Genomic DNA, 18,385 nt, shown 5'->3' with positions numbered 1-18,385 from the left:
GTCCGTTACACGATGTCCTGAACGAGTTACTCCAGTATAAATGGAAAGGTTTAGGTACTGATTTAATTAGTGTCATTCTGGAACAGCGCCACAAATATAGTATGTTTTTGAACCCGCATTTTGTTCATGTCTCACCCCCAGAAAGTAAACCCTTTTACATAGACAGACAGAATCCGTTACGAGAAGTGCATCCAGTTAAGACAGACGGTGGTGAAATGCAACGAGTGTTTGTTTACACCCCGATCACAAAGATGGAACTCTTAGAGATGAAAAAGTTAATTCCCTGTCATGATAAAGATCCAGCAGGGTTCCACCGAGAATTGAAAGACATGCTCCGTATGGGAGAATACACGTATCCAGACATAATTAAAATGTTAAAAGTCCTATTGCTCGCAGGGGTATTTGAGAAACTCAAAGAAAAAGAATGGGAGGTGGGAGAGAAAAAGATCGATTGGGCAGTTCTAGAAGCTGAAGACAAGATACGAGTACCAGGTACCGGTCTTGGAGATAAATGTAAAGAATTACCTGAACTATTAATACAAGTTTTGCCCAGACTATTAGCAACTAAAAAGGAAGACTGGGATGCAATCTCAGCATGTAAACAGAAACAAGACGAAGACACTAGTGATTTTTACTCTAGATTTGAAAAATGTTTTATTATAAACAGTGGCCTCAAGACAAGTAGCGAGTCATACCCTCATCTTTTTGTTACTAAATTAGTCGAGAATTAAAGTCCACAAGTTAAGAATCGAGTTTTGAAAGTCGAAAGTACCTGGCAAGCTAATACCCCGTCCCAAATGTTACAGATGCTTCAATATCACCAGAATAGAATCAGAGAAGAACAAGATCATGAAAGGAAACGTATGAAAGACACGAAAATGAAAGTACTAGTTGCACAATCTGTTCCTCAAGACAGTCAGAAAAGGGGTCCGAATCAAGCCAGTCATCCTGCAGCTCCCGTTAAAGGAAACTGCAATTATTGTAAACAGCCAGGTCATTTTATAAACGAGTGTGCAGTTCTGAAACACAACATAGCTACCGGTAAGACTAAAGAAAGACCACGTCCGCCTAGACAAGAACAAGTTTCACAGACTTCTCAGCCACAGAATGCACCACAGACAGTTACTGTACCGCAGCCTATCGCTGCAACACAGCATGTTACACAGCAGATGTACCAGTATGCTCAGTCAGAGTATCCAGAGTATCAACCATATTCATGAAACAGCCTAGAGAGGGAGGTAGGCTTGCCTCTCATCGAGATACCTGTAGATCAAGAAGGTCCCTATGTTCACAGTCAAGTACTAGGGAAAGACAGAAAGTTTCTGATTGATACAGGGGCAAGTAGGACCACCATAAGTCACGCCGAAGTTCCAGGGGCTCCGCTCTCAGGCTCTAGAAATGTTTCCCTTGGATTTTCAGGAAAACCTATCATAAATGAAATTTCAAAGCCAGTTACTCTAGAAGTAGGTCCATTGTCCCGCACTACTGATCTGTTACTTACTAAGTCGTGTCCAGAAAATCTATTGGGCATTAAAACACTGAAAGAGTTAGGTGCAGTTATATGCTGTTCCCCAGAGGGAATACGATTGTTCCTACGTGACTTCAAGGGTCACTATGTGTTACGAGATTTTGATCCAAGATTGTCTAATGTCCCGCAGCATCTATGGGCGCAAGGTCCAACTGATGTTGGCTTTATGCAAATCACACCCCATCGTGTGACTCTCAAACCAGGTGTAGTCCTGCCACGAATCAGACAGTACAGATTGCCACCTGAGGCTGTAGCAGCCTTATCCAAAATTATTGACGAGCTCATGGCTCAAGGAGTAGTGGTAGAAACTGACTTCAATGTATGTAATTCTCCGATCATTCCAGTCATGAAACGTACTGATCCAAATGCACCTCCAGTATATCGATTAGTGATTGACCTTCGAGAGCTTAATAAATGTATTATTCCCCAGTATCCAGTTGTCCCAGATATCTCTTCCCTATTGACAGCCATTGATTCCGAAGCCTCATTTTTTACAGTCATAGACCTCAAGAACGCATTTTTTAGTGTCCCCATTCATCCAGACAGACAGTTTCTTTTCGGATTTTGTTTAAATGGAAGGAGCTATATGTTCACACGAGCTCCTCAAGGTTTCACAGAAAGTCCAAGTATTTACAGTCAAGCACTCAAGAGACAACTAGACAACATTCACATGCCAACTGACACTGCCCTGCTCCAGTATGTCGATGATCTACTGATCACAGCCCGTTCTGAACGTGCTTGCGAGCGAGCATCCCTTACAGTCTTGTATTTCCTAGCCGAGATGGGGCACAAGGTGTCCCCTTCGAAGCTTCAATTCTGTGTCCAGCAAGTGGTCTACTTAGGACACTTGCTGTCCAAGAGGGGTAGGCAGTTGACACCAGACCGTATCCAGTTAATAGCGAGTCTTCCTCAGCCCAAGACCCAGAAGGAGGTACGTGCTTTTATCGGCCTCACTTCTTATTGCAGACAATGGATTCCTCAGTATGCATTTCTAGCCAAGCCACTGATACAGTTAACGACACAGGAGGCAGCCGTATCGACTGTCCTCCCTTGGACATCTGAACATACACTTAGTTTTAATGAATTAAAGAAAGCTTTATGCCAAGCTCCAGTTCTAGCTACACCGAACTACAGTAAGCCTTTTACACTTTTCGTTACTGAACGCGAAGGTACAGCATTATCTGTTCTCACACAAGATCAAGCAGGACAATACAAGCCCTGTGCTTATTTTTCGAGCACATTAGATCCTGTAGCCCAGGCTCTGCCTGCGTGCCTCAAGTCAGTTGCAGCCACAGCACTAGCTATCAGACAAAGTGATTCCATAGTATTAGGACACTCCCTGACAGTACAAGTTCCACACTCCGTGGAAGTTCTTTTAAACCGAACACAAACTCAGCACTTGACAATTGCACGTTTAACAGGTTATGAATTGACACTGTTTCAGCCACACATAGAAATCAGACGCTGCAACGTCCTAAATCCTGCCACACTGTTACCATCAGTTAATCCAAATCCTGCCACACACGATTGTGTGGAAGTAGTTAACATCATGACCAAGCCAAGACAAGATCTGACAGATATTCCATTACCAGATCCCGACCTGACACTTTATGTGGATGGTTCATGCATGAGAACCAGTACAGGAGAACTAGTCGCCGCGTATGCAGTGACTACTGACACTGAAGTTATTGAAACACACCGCATTGACACCCTGTCTGCTCAAGCAGCAGAGCTAGTTGCTCTGACTCAAGCCTGCATACACGCCAAGAACCTGAAAGTTAATATTTATACAGATTCACGCTACGCATTTGGAGTTGTACACGACTTCGGAGTGCTCTGGCAGGAGAGAGGTTTCATGACTTCTCATGGAACCAAGATTCAGCATGGTCTCCTTATTCAAGCTCTGTTAGATGCCATACACTTACCGACATCCATTGCTATCATGAAGTGCAAAGCACATACGAAAGTTACTGACACTATTTCCCAAGGTAATGATCTAGCAGATCGCACAGCCAAGCTTACAGCACAAACTCCAGACATTTCAGTTAATCCGATACAGACACACACTCCAGATCCGACTACATGTATGACAGTTAAGGACCCTACTCAAGATGTCATAGATATCCAGTTACATGCTACTCCCGATGAAATCAAGAAATGGTCCGAACAAGGAGGGGTCCAGACAGATCAGGGATGGTTAACGAAGGGTAGAGCCACATGGTTTCTCCCCGACTCTATGGTTCAAGTCATTATTAATACCGCACATAGTCCAGCACATCTAGGAGAGAAAGCTATGTTAGACAGTATCCAGAACATTTGGTTCAACAAGCATTTACGAGCTGCAGCCAAGCAGAAAGTCCGTACCTGTATGATATGTTGTCAGTTTAATCCAGGTAAAAGTGTCCCGGTGGAACAAGGTGGATTCCAGCCCCCTGACCACCCTTTTGAAGTCCTCCAAATGGATTACATTCAGATGGAGCGATGTCGAGGTTTCAAGTATGTCCTTGTAGTTGTATGCGCTTTGTCCAGGTGGACAGAAGCATATCCAGTCCCAGATTACACAGCCGCGACCACTGCCAAGCAGTTGGTTCGTGAGTTCTTCCCCCGTTATGGACTCCCTAGAGTCGTATATTCTGATAACGGCCAGCCATTCTCATCTGAACTCATGAAACATGTTTCCCTGTTGTTAGGGTACCAGTGGAAGTTCCATTGTGTACGCCATCCTGAAGCAGCCGGTCTCGTAGAGAGACATAATCAGACCCTGAAAATCCGCATTGCAAAAGTTTTTCAAGAGAAAGGTGTGGACTGGCTAATAGCTCTGCCAGTTGCCCTGTTCTATATGCGCATGGTCGCACATTCCAGATCAGGTCTGTCCCCGTACGAGGTCGTTTTCGGCCGCCCCCCTAACATGTGGGGTACTCCTAGACCCCGAAGTATTACCGATGTTTCAAGTAATATGCTGACAGATTACCTAGCTTCCTTGATGTCTGCCCTCAACTCTTGTCGTTCACAGGTTGCCGCCGCATTTCCAGACAATACTGAGGTGGCACCGCATGAAATCGTTCCCGGATCCATGGTCCTAGTGCGAAATTTCGATCGCTCAAGTCCGCTGGAGCCTCGCTGGAAGGAGCCCCGACAGGTCCTCCTGGCCACCCGTACAGCCGTGAAGTTGGAGGGACGCAAAGGCTGGGTGCATCTTTCACACATCAAGAAGTTTTATGGATTGAAACCAGTTTCAAAGAACATTTCCGAGGATTTAAAGGACTGCCAAAGTACTATTCTTAAGGACTGTCCCGCAAAAGACAATGTTACTGAACCCTCCCTGTTAGAGACAACTCCGCAACAGGAGTATAAGAAAAAGCTAAGGTCTAGTAAAATAAGTCAGCCAGTTTGATTGTCTAAGTCCTCCCCTAGGTGAAACGGTTAGACCGGTTTCTGACATGTATAAAATAGACCCCCATAGTGAGAGAGTTAGTCAAAACTCAATCCGATGTATCGTTTTTCTAAGTTTCATATTATTTCTCAGCATTATGATTTCCTGCACCAGTTATGCATTTTACCTGTATTTTCCAGTCTCACATGTAAATAAGTCTTCTAATGTCACAGTAGAACACACGTTTAGTGATCTGCCTCCTCATGAACTCTCTTACCGCCTCGCTATGCGTAACAATTCTTTTATCCGCATGTTACATTATTCACACCAGACCAGCAATGCCACTAATTGTTGGGTGTGTGGTCGACTCCCCCCTTTCCAGACACCGAAGGGAGTTCTGCCACTCTTTCCTTATCCATTTTCACATAATGGTTCGTGTGGAGCATGGTCCACGTTAACGTCATCCTCAACAGATATGTCTTTTCTTAACAGTACATGTTTCCCAGACAAGCAAGGTCTCCCCCACAGAACAGGTTTAGATCTAGAAAACTAAGTTTACAATTTAGGTAATTATTCTTCGAACTTCATGGTCCTGAATGTCCAGTCTGATACCACTCCAGACTTACCTGCTATTTCAGTACTACCAGTCAAAGGTGAATTATGTGTCCGAAATAATGGTTCCGTACATGTAGGACATAGTGATTGTACTACTATTGTCAAGTATAGTGACAGTGGGAAATCTATTTTCAAAGCTTCACGTCATTCTTATTTTATTTGTGGTCAAACCGCATATGTTCGTCTGCCCCTCGATTGGGAGGGAACCTGTTACATTGCCTTCCTACTGCCACCAGTTTTCCTAGCCCCATCTGATTATCATAGAAACACACATCTAGTACACATTAGACATAGAAGGGAGATCGAGTCCCCAATTGTCGATTATACTGAAACTGCTCTAGAACAGTATACAGATTTCAATAGAGGTTTCTTCTTCTTTATAGGACCTATCCAGAATAGTAAGCTAATCCGTAGGTTAACCAGAACCCTTGAAGCTGTAATAAATGAGACTGCCTCTGCTCTAGGTAACTTAACCGAAGAGCAATCTGCTATGAGATTTGTCGTTTTGCAAAATCGTCTCGTCCTTGACGTCATACTGGCCGATAGGGGCGGGGCCTGTAGAGTCATCGGATCTAGTTGCTGCATTTTCATTCCAAATAACGCGCCGTCTGTTTATTCAGCCATAACCAGACTCCATAAAATTGCCCATCTGTTACACCAAGACCCAGGCACCTGGACATGGTCCGGTTGGTTCTGGAATATAATTTCCGCCTGGGGATGGAAAGTATTGTCCTTTCTAGGTATTGCAGTAGCGATCATATTCAGTTGCTGCCTCTGTATACAATGTGGCCCTGCGATTTGCGGCATTTGTGCTACCTCTTGTCTTCCTAGTCCCAAGCCCCGTTCTAAATCCCGTTCCAAGAAAATTCGAGACGAACAAATGATACTGTATGAAATGATAGATGGTATCATGAATATTGATGTTTCCTGATGGAAACGTAGTGACAAGGAGGGAATGTGGAAAAGTAAATTTTGCCATGTTCTGTGTCCCTACGCGTCCTCCATCATATGTTATCTGTGCATGATTAATATGCATATGTATTCCCCATGTTCGATTAATGACGCACTTACAGTTGTGTCCATCTCTAGTATGTCTATTTCCAGTTCTCGTGAATACTACGAATATCAGGCCTATGTAAAGTTACGTTGCCACGTTTCTCAGTGTGCACGTTATTCCATTGTAAAGTCCCCGTTTCTAGGCCTCAAAAGGGCCCAGACACCAGATTCAGCTCCTGTCTCCTGAAGCCCTCGCTGAGGAGCGATACAGCCCCCACCTGTATCCCTGACCCTTCACTTACTTCCTGCCTTGCAGTGCCCGGTTCAGCCTGGCTCTGCCTCTGAGTCTGCCAAGAGTATGTTATGATTCTAGTTATCAGTCCAGCCCTCCTTCTCTGCATTCCTAAGCTACTGAACCGCATCAATAGTTTCCGTCATTGTCTAGCCTTTACGTCTCCATGTTAGAGAAATACTGTATTAATGGTCATTTAATATTCTTCATCACGCACTACATGTAGAATAATGCATGCTCTAGTCTTAGAATCAAGTTAGCCTTTCCCCTCCTGACTTCTAGTTTATATCAACATGTTCTCTAAACATCAGATACTAGATACTGTTTAGGTACATGTCGCCCTGACTCTCCAGATTTCAGTCTCTGCTCCTAGCACAGAGTTCGTAGCCCCCAGCTTCTCCTAGTAACACGTCATTGCCAGTTTGCGCGCACCATTAGGTTAGAGGTCCCGGCTCCTTAGGTAGCCCCCTCCATGTCTCCGCCCCATTCATGACATATTTTGTTACGTTTGCATCACATGTCTATGTATACGCCTCTGTTACACCTCTGTTACACCTACTTTCACCCTTATCTTTCGCGACTGCTACGCGTCACACCCTTTGCTCCACCCACTGCTCCGCCTATCGTATGTATTGTAATGCAACTGTTTTAGTATATATGATCGTGTATTGTTATTAAATGTTAGCGCGCTCATCCCAGATCCAGCCCCGGCAGATGCCGGGCCACGCTAGTCCAATCCGGCCCCCCTGCCGGGCCCTGCCATCCTATTCCTATGCAGGTTGTCCTGTTCCTGTCCTTTATGCTGTAATAAACCTGCAAACTCCTACTACCTCGAATCTTGACTCTTATTTATTGAGCTATCTGTTATTCATTTATCCATTCAAAAATAGAGGTATTATTTATTTATTTACCACAGGACAAGGTCCGTATCGGCTTGAGGGGTGGAGTCATTTGTGTTGCTGTTAATATCACTGAGTAGTTTGTCTATTTTGTCCGAGAAAAACACGGCAAGATCCTGACATTGTTGTTCATTAAGCGGAGGAGCCGAAGCAGTAGCTGACCGTATTAAACAGGGTTTTGGGTCTGTTTGTTGCTTCCATGATGGTGTTAGAAACGTACAGGGCTCGCGCTTTTGTGCAGGCTGTGTGGTATTTATTTCTGGCATAGTGATATCTCTCCTTTTTATCTGGTGCGTAATCTTTTCGACACTGACGCTCTAGTGCCTTACATTTAGATTTCTCTTGTTTCAGTGAGTCGTTGTACCATGGGGTTGGGGGTCGGTGACAGTTTCCCTTAATGTGAGGGGTAGGTAGGCAGGAGTCAGCGGCGTCACTAAGCCACAATTGTGTAGCTTTTGCTATGTTGTCCATATTAAGTTCTTGGGTAGGGGGGGGTTTACAGAGTACCTTGTTTAATTGTGCAATATCAAGTGTTTTCCAGTTTTTCCTGGACGTTGCTGGAAAAACAGGCTGCACAGAAGTAAGGGTTGGGAGTTTGAGGCTGAATTTTATTAGATAATGGTCTGACCAACATATAGGGGTGGTATCATGCCATGCCAATTCGGTGAGGTTGGTGATGATAGGGTCAAGCAGATGGACCCGCCTTGTGTGTGGGTCCGGAGTTTAGTAGTCTCAAATTTAAGGCTGTCAGGTCTTCGAGCAAATTGGAACAGGTGGAGTTGAATGGATCCTCCAGGTGCAGGTTGAGGTCTCCAATTAATGAGAAGTTTTATGAGGCTACGTGAAAGGGTGTGATGAAGTCGGCAAGTTTAGACGCCCATAGAGTGGAATTTCCAGGGGGCCGGTATATCAATAAGCCAGAAAGCGTGAAGTTAGGGTTGATGGAAATTTTAAAAAAGGCAGCTTCACAATCAGGGATGTCAACTGGGTCGAGGCTACACTTCAGCTCAATCCCACCACCGATTTGGTTTTACTCTATCTTTCCTAACGATAGCATAGTTGGAGGGGAGAGCAGTAGCTACGTCAGGGCCTGCGCTATCGTTTAGCCAAGTTTCCGTCAGAAAAAGTGCGCTAGATTTCTCTTCAAGTAATAAGTTGAAGATATCATGTTTGTGTTTAGGTAGGGAGCGGCAGTTCGTGCTGTAAAACAGATAGTCTTGTTCCCTAGTGTTTGGGTGCTGTTCCCGCTTCCTATGTCTGTTTCTGAGGTCCGGGTACGGTTGATAATTAGTGAGTGTAAGATTGTAGTTTGGACAGGTAGAGTTTCCTGACTGGTGGAACTCCAGTACAGTGCACAGTTCATTAGTGGTAGGACACAGCGTTCTTAACGGACTAGAGGACCTTACCATCCTGTCTAGAGCCGCCGGGCAGGGCCCTCAGCCCCGTGCCCCGTCCTGGCCCGGACGGGCACAGACGGGCTGGTCTTTGGCGCAGTGACGGCACAGACGCTGCGCGTATCTGCTGCGCGTATTAGGTTGCATCAGGTTTTTGTAGAGGACGGGCTAGCAGTCCGCACCGCCTCTACACCCTCAGAGATCAGAGATAACAGAGAGAGGGGGGGCCTTCGTGCTAGAGCTCAGTGACTGTGCGGCCAAGGAGTTGGCCAGGGCAGTGGTTCCCAAACTGTGGTCCGCGGACCCCCAGGGGTCTGTGACACATCACAGGGGGTCCACTGTCAGCAGTTTTAAAAGCGCTGGAAAGTTCCTTCTATAATCAGCAGTTTTCAGGCAACAATAAAACTGTCATAACTCCTGGTAATTACTGTACCTGCTGGAGAAAATTTGGAGATTTGTCCAGTGGCAGCTTTGACTCATCTAAGGTAGTGCTGAGGGTTAATGTGCCTACTGCAAAGGAACGTGTACCATGCATTTAAAAAAATATATATTTGCTTAGCTCAGTGGGTTACTGCTTTTGTCACAGAGATTGCTGTTACTGTGCAATTCGTAAGTTACAATCATAATCTAGCACATTGAGCTATGAACTGCCATCAAAGAGCTGCATGCAATCTGCAAAGGTACAAGTTAGTAAATTATGTTTTTTCCACAGTCTCACCATCCTGAAGCTGCTAAAAAAGGTTTGTTTTAGTAGAAATCAATTCTTATTAAAGTCAATGCTAATCACCTTATGTTCTGACTTCTGAGTGTGCGCTTCTCCAGACCAAGCACTCATAAAATGAGTACCAGTATGGATTACATGTGAATCGTACACCTTGTAGTCAGTCCCCTTTGCCTTATGTAACATATTATATACAATGATTCATACATTTATGATTCATTGTCTCTGTATGCGTGTGATGTAAAGTGCTCCAGTACGCTACACTGGTATGAGAGGTGCTATAAAACTAATGAAATACATTTGACATTGGGGCTATGGAGAGATAAGCTAATACAATTCAATATATAATGGCAAATTTGTTGCAGAATGCACAATTCTTTTCCTAATTTTCTTGGGGGGAGGAGGGGACAGAGCCCCCCTAAAATCCCCTTTGTAGATGTCTGGCTCACTCGCCGCACTTTTTGAGAACAGTGCGGGGACTAGTCTGACAATGTTTGTCAGGGCTGCTTGGGGTTTGCAGTGCAGCCCTGTCAGAAGCAGGTGCCTTGTAACGCAAAATAAAATCAAACATAGAAAAGTTAGTTGCCGAGATGCAGCGTCAACTTTCCCATTAACATATTTTGATTTTTGCCAATCTTTCTAATATAGAATAATAAAATCTTTAATAACTAGAGTATTTGTTTGGTGTGCACTTATTTGTGTATTTTTTGTGAATTACTGTTTTAATGCTTGAAATTTAAATAGTAGAAATTGCTTGGGGGGCCCCGTCTTCTAGTAGTGACTCAAAGGGGGTCCTCAGGAGTCAAACATTTGTGAACTACTGGGCCAGGGCATTAGCTTGTGCTATATATTACATCGTCAATGGGAGAATACAAAGAGCATTGTAATATAAACACCATGCAAACATTTTGTATGTACCTAGTAATCTCGCAGTGTACCTGTAACATTAGGAAAACCATAACATGAAATTGATCCCTTCCCACCTCCCTGCTCGGCAGACTTAAAACTACCCGCCAGCCAAACTTCGCAGAGTGCTTTTTCCCCATATCTTGTATTTGCAAGAGGGGGAAGAGTAGTCCCACGATCACCCCGAACCATCCCCGTGGTCAAAGCATGATTTTTCAGCAAAATCTTCCAACAGAGAGTCTTTGTTCCACATCAGTGATGACGCCGGGTAGTACTGGATTCACAATGATTCCGGTTACGAGCATTGACCCGTTGCAGTCAAGTCGGCAAGCATTCGGGTCTATCCGTTAGCCTTGTGATGTCTTACCCCATACCAGTCACAGAATCACAGAGCCGAACCTCATCCTCAGTGTCCACCTGTCCCCTGCATTGTATCCTCAGTTGAGCCTGATTCCCTCAAGTCTGGAGATGTTGCCTCCAGCAGTTGATGCTTTTTTTTCTTGCCCAGTCTTTTAGGCCCGGACGCCATCCCTCCAGCCAGTCGTGGACTTCTTCAGGTGTCTCAAAGAACCAAAGATTCCCCTCAGCTTCTACCTTAAACTTTGCGGGGAATAGCATGGAGTATTTCAGCTCCCGGGCCCTCATTTCTTTCTAGCTTGAGATATTTAACGCTTCAGATAATTATTGGATGAGTTCAATACTGTTGCGGGGATTCTGCAGATACACAGAACTATGCGCAGAAAAACAGGACCTCGGTGTATAGGGGTTGTACCTTCCTACCACCTTAGTACCCAAAATCCCAAAACAGACTAGCTATAGTGTCTCATTCGTTCTCCTACATAATCACAAAGCTACAAATGATTAGACAACCCAGAACACAACACTTCCGAGTCGCTCAGGAATTGCCGTAGCAAGACATACCCTTTCTCTCACTCACTCGTACTTGTGCACATTAGGGATTGTCAGTCACTGCATAGTTCAAAATGTATATTTTAACTATTGTGCTCTATAATGCACTATACGAGCCCCTACCTGCAGCAAAATGCATAAACCTAAAAGAAGTTAGCATTGTTACAATACCATAGAATGTGAAGGGGGATGTCATTATATACAGACAGTGGAAAATTACTTTAGGGTCTAACCACCCTCCCATTGATAAGTTGAAGTTTATTGTATAAAGGAAGATTTCTGGCCTTTGTCAGCAGACCCCATACCTTAGAGCCTAGATGGAAGGTTTTATCTAGGTGCTACGGACTGACCAGAAAAGAATAACAAGGTGCATTGTTTATTGACCTTGTACATGTACATAGTGTTCAGACTAAACTCCAGGGACAAGCAGAGAATGCAGAAAGACAGACAGTTATCATGTGAAAAGCACAGAGTCTTGCAAAACAAAGTCATGTAGTAAGGTTCGCAGAAAGCAGCATCATGGCAGCAGAGCTCATGCTAACTTAGCAATGTCGACAATGACCCTAAACGGCCATATAACAATATACCTTATAACTTGCAATTCCGATCCGTGGGTAAACGGGTTTACGCACAGTTCGGAGTATAATGAGTTACTCTTAATCAGGCACTTAGTTGTGAGGGAGAAGATTCTATATTGAAGAGCGAGGATTCTGTGTTCAGACTCTGATATGACTCTGGGATCGATATACAATTCTTACATATGTTCTGATATTAGAGCCAGATGCGAGTATTTTTCCGCAGTAACATATTGCTACAAGCCCTCAATGGAGCACACTAGAGCCACTGCGGTTAGTAGCTTTTCTCTTACTGTAGATAGACTTGGCTGATGTTGGCCAAGTAATCTGGAAACCAATCCAAAAGTTTTTATTTTTAAACACCCAGTAGAGGGTTGAAAGGCGGTATGTCCACGGGAGCCAACAAAAGCTGAGAACACATCAAGCTTTGTTCTACAACTGCCTTCCCTAAGAGGTTCTCAAGAGTCTACAAAAAAATGGAGTAGTGGATCTAAGGATATTGCTATTGAAGAAAAGCCAAGCCCTTAAATTCAATAATACAGACCTGAGGATTTCAGTGCCAAGAATCACTTAAAGATTGGATTACAAGAAAGGAACACAAAATGAAACCAACATTTCTAGAGGGTGCCTAGCACGTGCAGTGTCGTATAATTAAACTTGAACTTGAATGTTACCAGAATGGCAAGTATTTAAAGTCCCTAGCTTTCTTTTGGGATTCATAAACTGGAAGAAATACTCTTAGCACTGCGTATTACAACGGTATTACCAGTAGTTGACTCCAGCTAGGTCACACCCTTAAAACACCCCACCAGTTTAAAGGCAGGCAATCAGTTGATTATTTGCTCTGTTCTTTAGGTCGAGCCTGGGCAGCGCATGCACTGCTCTGCGAAGCATGCTATATTGGAGTATGGAATAGAACCCCTGCCCGCTCTCCGCCCATATTTGTCATTGGCTTGTGTTATTGCCCTTCGTAAATGCTGGCTTCTGATTTGTTAATAGGCTTGTTAATCCCTCCTTAATACCGCCTTGTCTTCATTTGTAACCTCCCATGAGGACTGACCCTTTTACTTCGGTTGTTGCATGGTTAGTCTGTAAGCACTATTTTCTTTAATTAGTTCTCCCACTGCAGGCACGACATGCTTTCCTGCACCATTAAGTGCGCCTTGCATGCTTTCTCTTTCCGAGCTGCCCTGGAAAATTGCGGATGCTTCTTTGAATAGGTCTTGCATTTACAAGTTTGAGCTTTTGACATTGTAAATCATAATGCCTTTTATTTATGTTAATTAGCAAAACAGATAAATAAAAGGCTTTGTCATTTTCAGTGCCAATAGCTTAAACTATCGCAAATAAACCTATTGCGAGACCTATCGTGAGTGCACTGCAAATGCTTGTTTTTTAAGGTGCTTGGAATGTAGGTAATGATGTATGGCGTTCTGCGGTTTGGTGATTCTCACTGCTTAAATGTAATTGCCAGTGATTTTTGTATGTGTAATGTTTGGTTAAGAGCACTTGCCAAGATAAAAATCAATAACATAGCATTAAAAAAGTAACAAAAAAATTGTGCAAAGTTTCTTTTCTAATGGATATTACAATGGCTTTTTTTTTTACTCCGTCTTGCGATTTTCCAACAGAGAACTGAAAAGCTCTAAGATGGTTTGTTTGTCGAAAGCTCCAATGAGCCAGACTTACTCTTGTTTGTAGAAAGTCTGGAGATTGCAACTTCCTGGAGGCTGAGCACTCGTGTCCTTGGAAGCATCAGGGACATCGATCGAACTTTGCCTGTGCTGTGGTCTGAGACTGCGCACGGATACCGACGGTAGCTCTCCAGTGTCTCCAGCACATGGCTGCTCTTGGTACCATGGACATTTATTTGTTAGGGGAGACTAGAGTTTAGCACACTGACAGCTAATAGGCGGGTAGAAACCCTTTAAACCACTGTTATTGAACAACTGAACTGTGATTGGTGGTTACTGGAAAAAATAAAAGTGCTGCAACCAGAAACTGCCTCATGGGTGCGCTTCAAGGCGTGAACCACCCAGGCTGGTAGCATAGAGCTCCTGTCATGTGACGCCACCCCTTGCAGACTTGAGTGGTAAGCATTTTAGAATATTTGGAGGCAGGTCCCACTTCTGCTCATCCACACCTTCCAACAGAATTACATCTTTTCATGATAAATTAGTCCTTGAAACTTCCTGATATAGTGCTGTTAAACCCCGAAGTGTGACAGCAACGTGTAATAGGATAGGACATGATTAATATCCTACTAAGACAAGTGAGAGTTATGTACATTTGTGGCTGGCATCAGTATAACCAAAGGGCATTTAAAATAGATTTTCATTTATAATTGATAGTACAATATTAAGATATGTTCACTTGTATTTAGCAGCAGTCATATGAAATAGGAATGGATACGCGTGGTGATAAGAAGATACCATAATGTGTTTAGTAGGGGTGCAGATGACATTTTTAATGCGTTTGTCAGCTGCAGTGCAATGGTTGTACAATAGTGACAAGTCTATATAAGCAGGAGGCATGCATGAATGATGTGAGCAATGGCAGGGCAGGTTTAATAGCCCTACCATTACTGTAGTTTTACTTTCAACATCTGCAGCGAGAGAACAAGTTACATGTTTGAAGGGCATCCTGGATCTTAAGTGCTTTATCCCAGAAGTTGCACTTAATGTAAAAAAAAATGGTGAAGTCTTCTTTTTTTAATTTTTGTTTTTAACCAAAATGTTCATTATGGTAGGAATTTACATCCCCATCTGTACATAGCCACTCCATTGGTGAAGCGCATAAAATCAGAACAACCAATCATGATATTCAGACACAATCAATTATCTGTGTCCAAGGTCCATCAGAGCTCACCGTACTCATTCCTCGCATACATGGGACTTACCAAGGAGCCTGGCCGCTGATGTGTACCATTCATCCCACAGTATCACCCTCTCCTCCATCCAACCCATCATGCAGACCTCTCGTTTAAGAATGCATGCCATGTTCCCCAGCTTTTATCATGTGAGCGAGGGCAACTTCTTGCTAAGTACACTTGTCTTTCCACAACTGCCTCTCTGCCGCTCACGTAGGGTGGGGACCGCTCATAGACATCCATCGGCACAATATGTCTCTTTCAGTCCTAGTGCACTCCACCCCCAGCAACAGATGTCAAGGTTGATCCAGTTTGGGCCTGACCCACATCTCATTACTTCTAGCCTGTTAGTGTTTATGTGTAGTAGATCCTGCTGTGCAAATAATTAAGCTGGAGGAGGTGGATTCACGCTCATATCGTGAGAACCTGGGGTGTCATCAGTGACACCCTTCACTAGTTGTCCCCCAAAGCCCCAACATAGTCTAGCCACTTCTCTCGCAAGCCTGTCATCTGTTCTGGGGCATTGACCAGGAGAGATTGGACAGAGGACTTTTTTGAGAAGTAGGTTAGATTTGCTAACTTAGGTTGTGGTTTTTACCAGAAGTTCTAGTTTTTGGCGGTAGGGGAGGAAATCATGTGAATGCTAAAATAGGTTGATGTGTTAGTGGAGCGAGATTCAGTGTTAGCAACTTTAGAGAGTTTAGCATTGGAGTGATTTTATTGAATTATCTCGTTTGAGTGATCCTTCTGGCTAGAGAGTGGCAGATTTCTAAATCTTGTGAAAGCTGTTGAGGCCTATAGTTTAGCGACGCTGTCAGGAGAGAGGACCCTTAGAGCTGTTAGGTGATGATGAGAGGAATTCAGTCTTTTTAGGGTTAACTTTTAGTTTCATTTTGGACATCCATGAGCACATGTCGAGTAGTGATTTGGGCGAGAGCGACTGTCATCTGTGCTATAAATCTTAAGTTAAAGCTGCATATCAGTTGAACACAATACCTACCTTGGAGAATGTCTCACCCAGCAGGTGAACATACAGGTGAACATACAGGTAATAGGGGGCTTGAATAAATCACTAATATCGTGTAGGGTTTGCTTTTCTCAGAGATCTGTATGAGTCCTTGATCTTGGAGCATGGTGATTTCTGTGTGCTATCAGATTTATAACCAGACTTACACAGTCCTCGTTTTTTCAACTGTATATTTAATCTACTCAGTAGTTGCACATTTCTCTGACTTTAGCAAGGAAGGGCACAATTGTAATGAGTCTATTCTTTTTAAGGTTGTCCAAGTCAATTTTTATATATTTTTTCAAAATGGAGAATAAACATGGCCCACTTTAAATTCTTAACTTAGCAGGACAGAGATAAATTAATAATGTCAAAATAGGATGAGGGATTAGTCTGACCAGTCGGCATCTACGATGTTAGCCTACTGCTGTAGCCAGGTTTAGAAACCACAAAGACTTGGGTAACACTTTTTTCTTGATAGGAATGTTACAGGGTTGTGTTAAGTCATGTTTTCCAAGGAAAGAATTTAGTTGCCTAGATATGTAAACTGGTACCAATGTCAACAGTAAGAGCTTTGTAGGTCCTAGCTGAGAGAGCATAGATTAATGTGCAGGAGAATGATTCTTCACAAATGGTAGCTGTACCACCACTCTTAGTTCTGTCTAGGTGGATTATCTTGCAGCTAGGTAGCATAAGGAGGTCAAAGAGATGTATGAATGAGTATGTGAACCATGCTTATGAGACAGTGTGCAAGTCAACGTTGTTTTCCTAACTCAAGGGTGAGATTGTGCGCCTGGTGTTGTGTTAAATATTGCGGAGTGGATGCTCATCAAGTTATTTGTGCACATTGATCAGTAAGTCAGTCTGAATACAAGTTCTGGTTGTGATGTAAATGAGTATAGACTTGGTGACCATTCTAAGATGTGAGGATTTGGTTTGGGGATTTCCTTGAGTGTTTCTTTTTTAGTTGGTGTTTCGATATCGTGATTGAGACAGAGGGAGGAGATGAGGGAAAGACTTGCGTGCGAGTGTTTGCGTTCCTTTGTTTTAGTAAGATTTCAGGATAATGCTGATCTCAGACTGAGGTACCCACAGTTGGGAGTGAAGGGTGAGTAGCATTGGAGCATGTGATTGGTACATGGCGAGACATGTCCTTCAAACCAAAGATTTAATTTGCCATTTTGATATAGAATGGTAGATTTAGTTTGTGATGCAGTTCTGCAAACCTGTGTTTACATGGGTAGGAACAGACCTGGAGGACCTTTACAGAGCTGAAGTGAAGGGACGAGGGTTATTAGTGTATAAAGGGCATGACTGGTTCTTCAACATGGACAGTGTTAAGTGTCGCACTAGTGGTTCCTGGGTCAGGAGGGAAGACCTTTCAAGAGTGCTGTTTTTTGGTTGTATCCGTGAGAGTTGGAGGGGCTGGTTCAGTTGTAACATGATCTATAAAGGTCTGAGGGTGGTTTGTCTCCATGGTTGGCATCCAGCAGTCCTCTGTGTTGGAGGTAAAATGGAAGGTGCATGAGGAGGCTAGATATGAAAGTTATTGGTGTTGGATTTAATATTGTTTAAACAGTTAAACTTGTTAACAAATGTGACGATTATTGTCTGTAGTATGGGTCGAAATCTTGACAATGTTATGCAAATATATGCCCATGTATGTGTGTTACAAGTAAATGACAGAAGGTCTTTTGCGACAAAGCTATGCTTAACACTATACTTAATGAAAAATAAATCGCTCTATTTTTGTGTTACGTTTGTGTCTGGCCTTTCTTCGTTGTAACCCAATTTGCTACTTTTTTATTCTTAGACAATTCAACCTTCGCATGAAGAGGGATACGTCCATGTTTTCTCCAGATTTCAAATTGGAAATTGAAGGAAAAACACTAGACTACGATACTTCTCATATTTATACGGGACACATATACGGTAAGGTTATGCAATCTTCAATACATTTAATTTTTGTCAACATTCTTAAGCCATCAAGGATAAGAAAATAGGGTCTCAGTTTTTTCTGTGCTTCCATGTAATGTTTGCTTTTGTTGCAAATTGTTTTGTACGAAATCTGTGGCAGCTACTTAAATTGTGTTTTTTTACAATACGTATTTGTCACTGCAGTTAAATAATTGATTCTGTACCATAATCCCATAGGTAATTTCAACTTCACCCTTCAGAAAGTCTGCAGAAGATTCGAAAAAACGTCTTTTTCTTGTGGATTAACTATATTCGTTTTGTGTCTGATATGTATTAGTATGTCTTACTCGTTGTGGCAGTGCTACCTAGATAAAAAGACAAAATG

General features: G+C 43.1%; 1 protein-coding gene across 1 annotated transcript in view; it reads left to right on the top strand.

Annotated features, from left to right (window-relative positions):
• The window catches only part of ADAM10 (ADAM metallopeptidase domain 10), a 536,961-nt gene that overhangs the window by 210,715 nt on the left and 307,861 nt on the right, over positions 1-18,385 (top strand). Inside the window, exon 3 of the mRNA XM_078685166.1 lies at positions 17,897-18,015. Coding sequence (XP_078541292.1) covers positions 17,897-18,015 — 119 coding nt within the window. The remainder of the gene's footprint in view (positions 1-17,896; positions 18,016-18,385) is intronic.

This window comes from Lissotriton helveticus, chromosome 3_2 (assembly GCF_964261635.1).
Source record: "Lissotriton helveticus chromosome 3_2, aLisHel1.1, whole genome shotgun sequence".
Lineage (NCBI taxonomy): Eukaryota > Metazoa > Chordata > Amphibia > Caudata > Salamandridae > Lissotriton > Lissotriton helveticus.
This window is presented reverse-complemented; position numbering and strand designations above follow the sequence as displayed.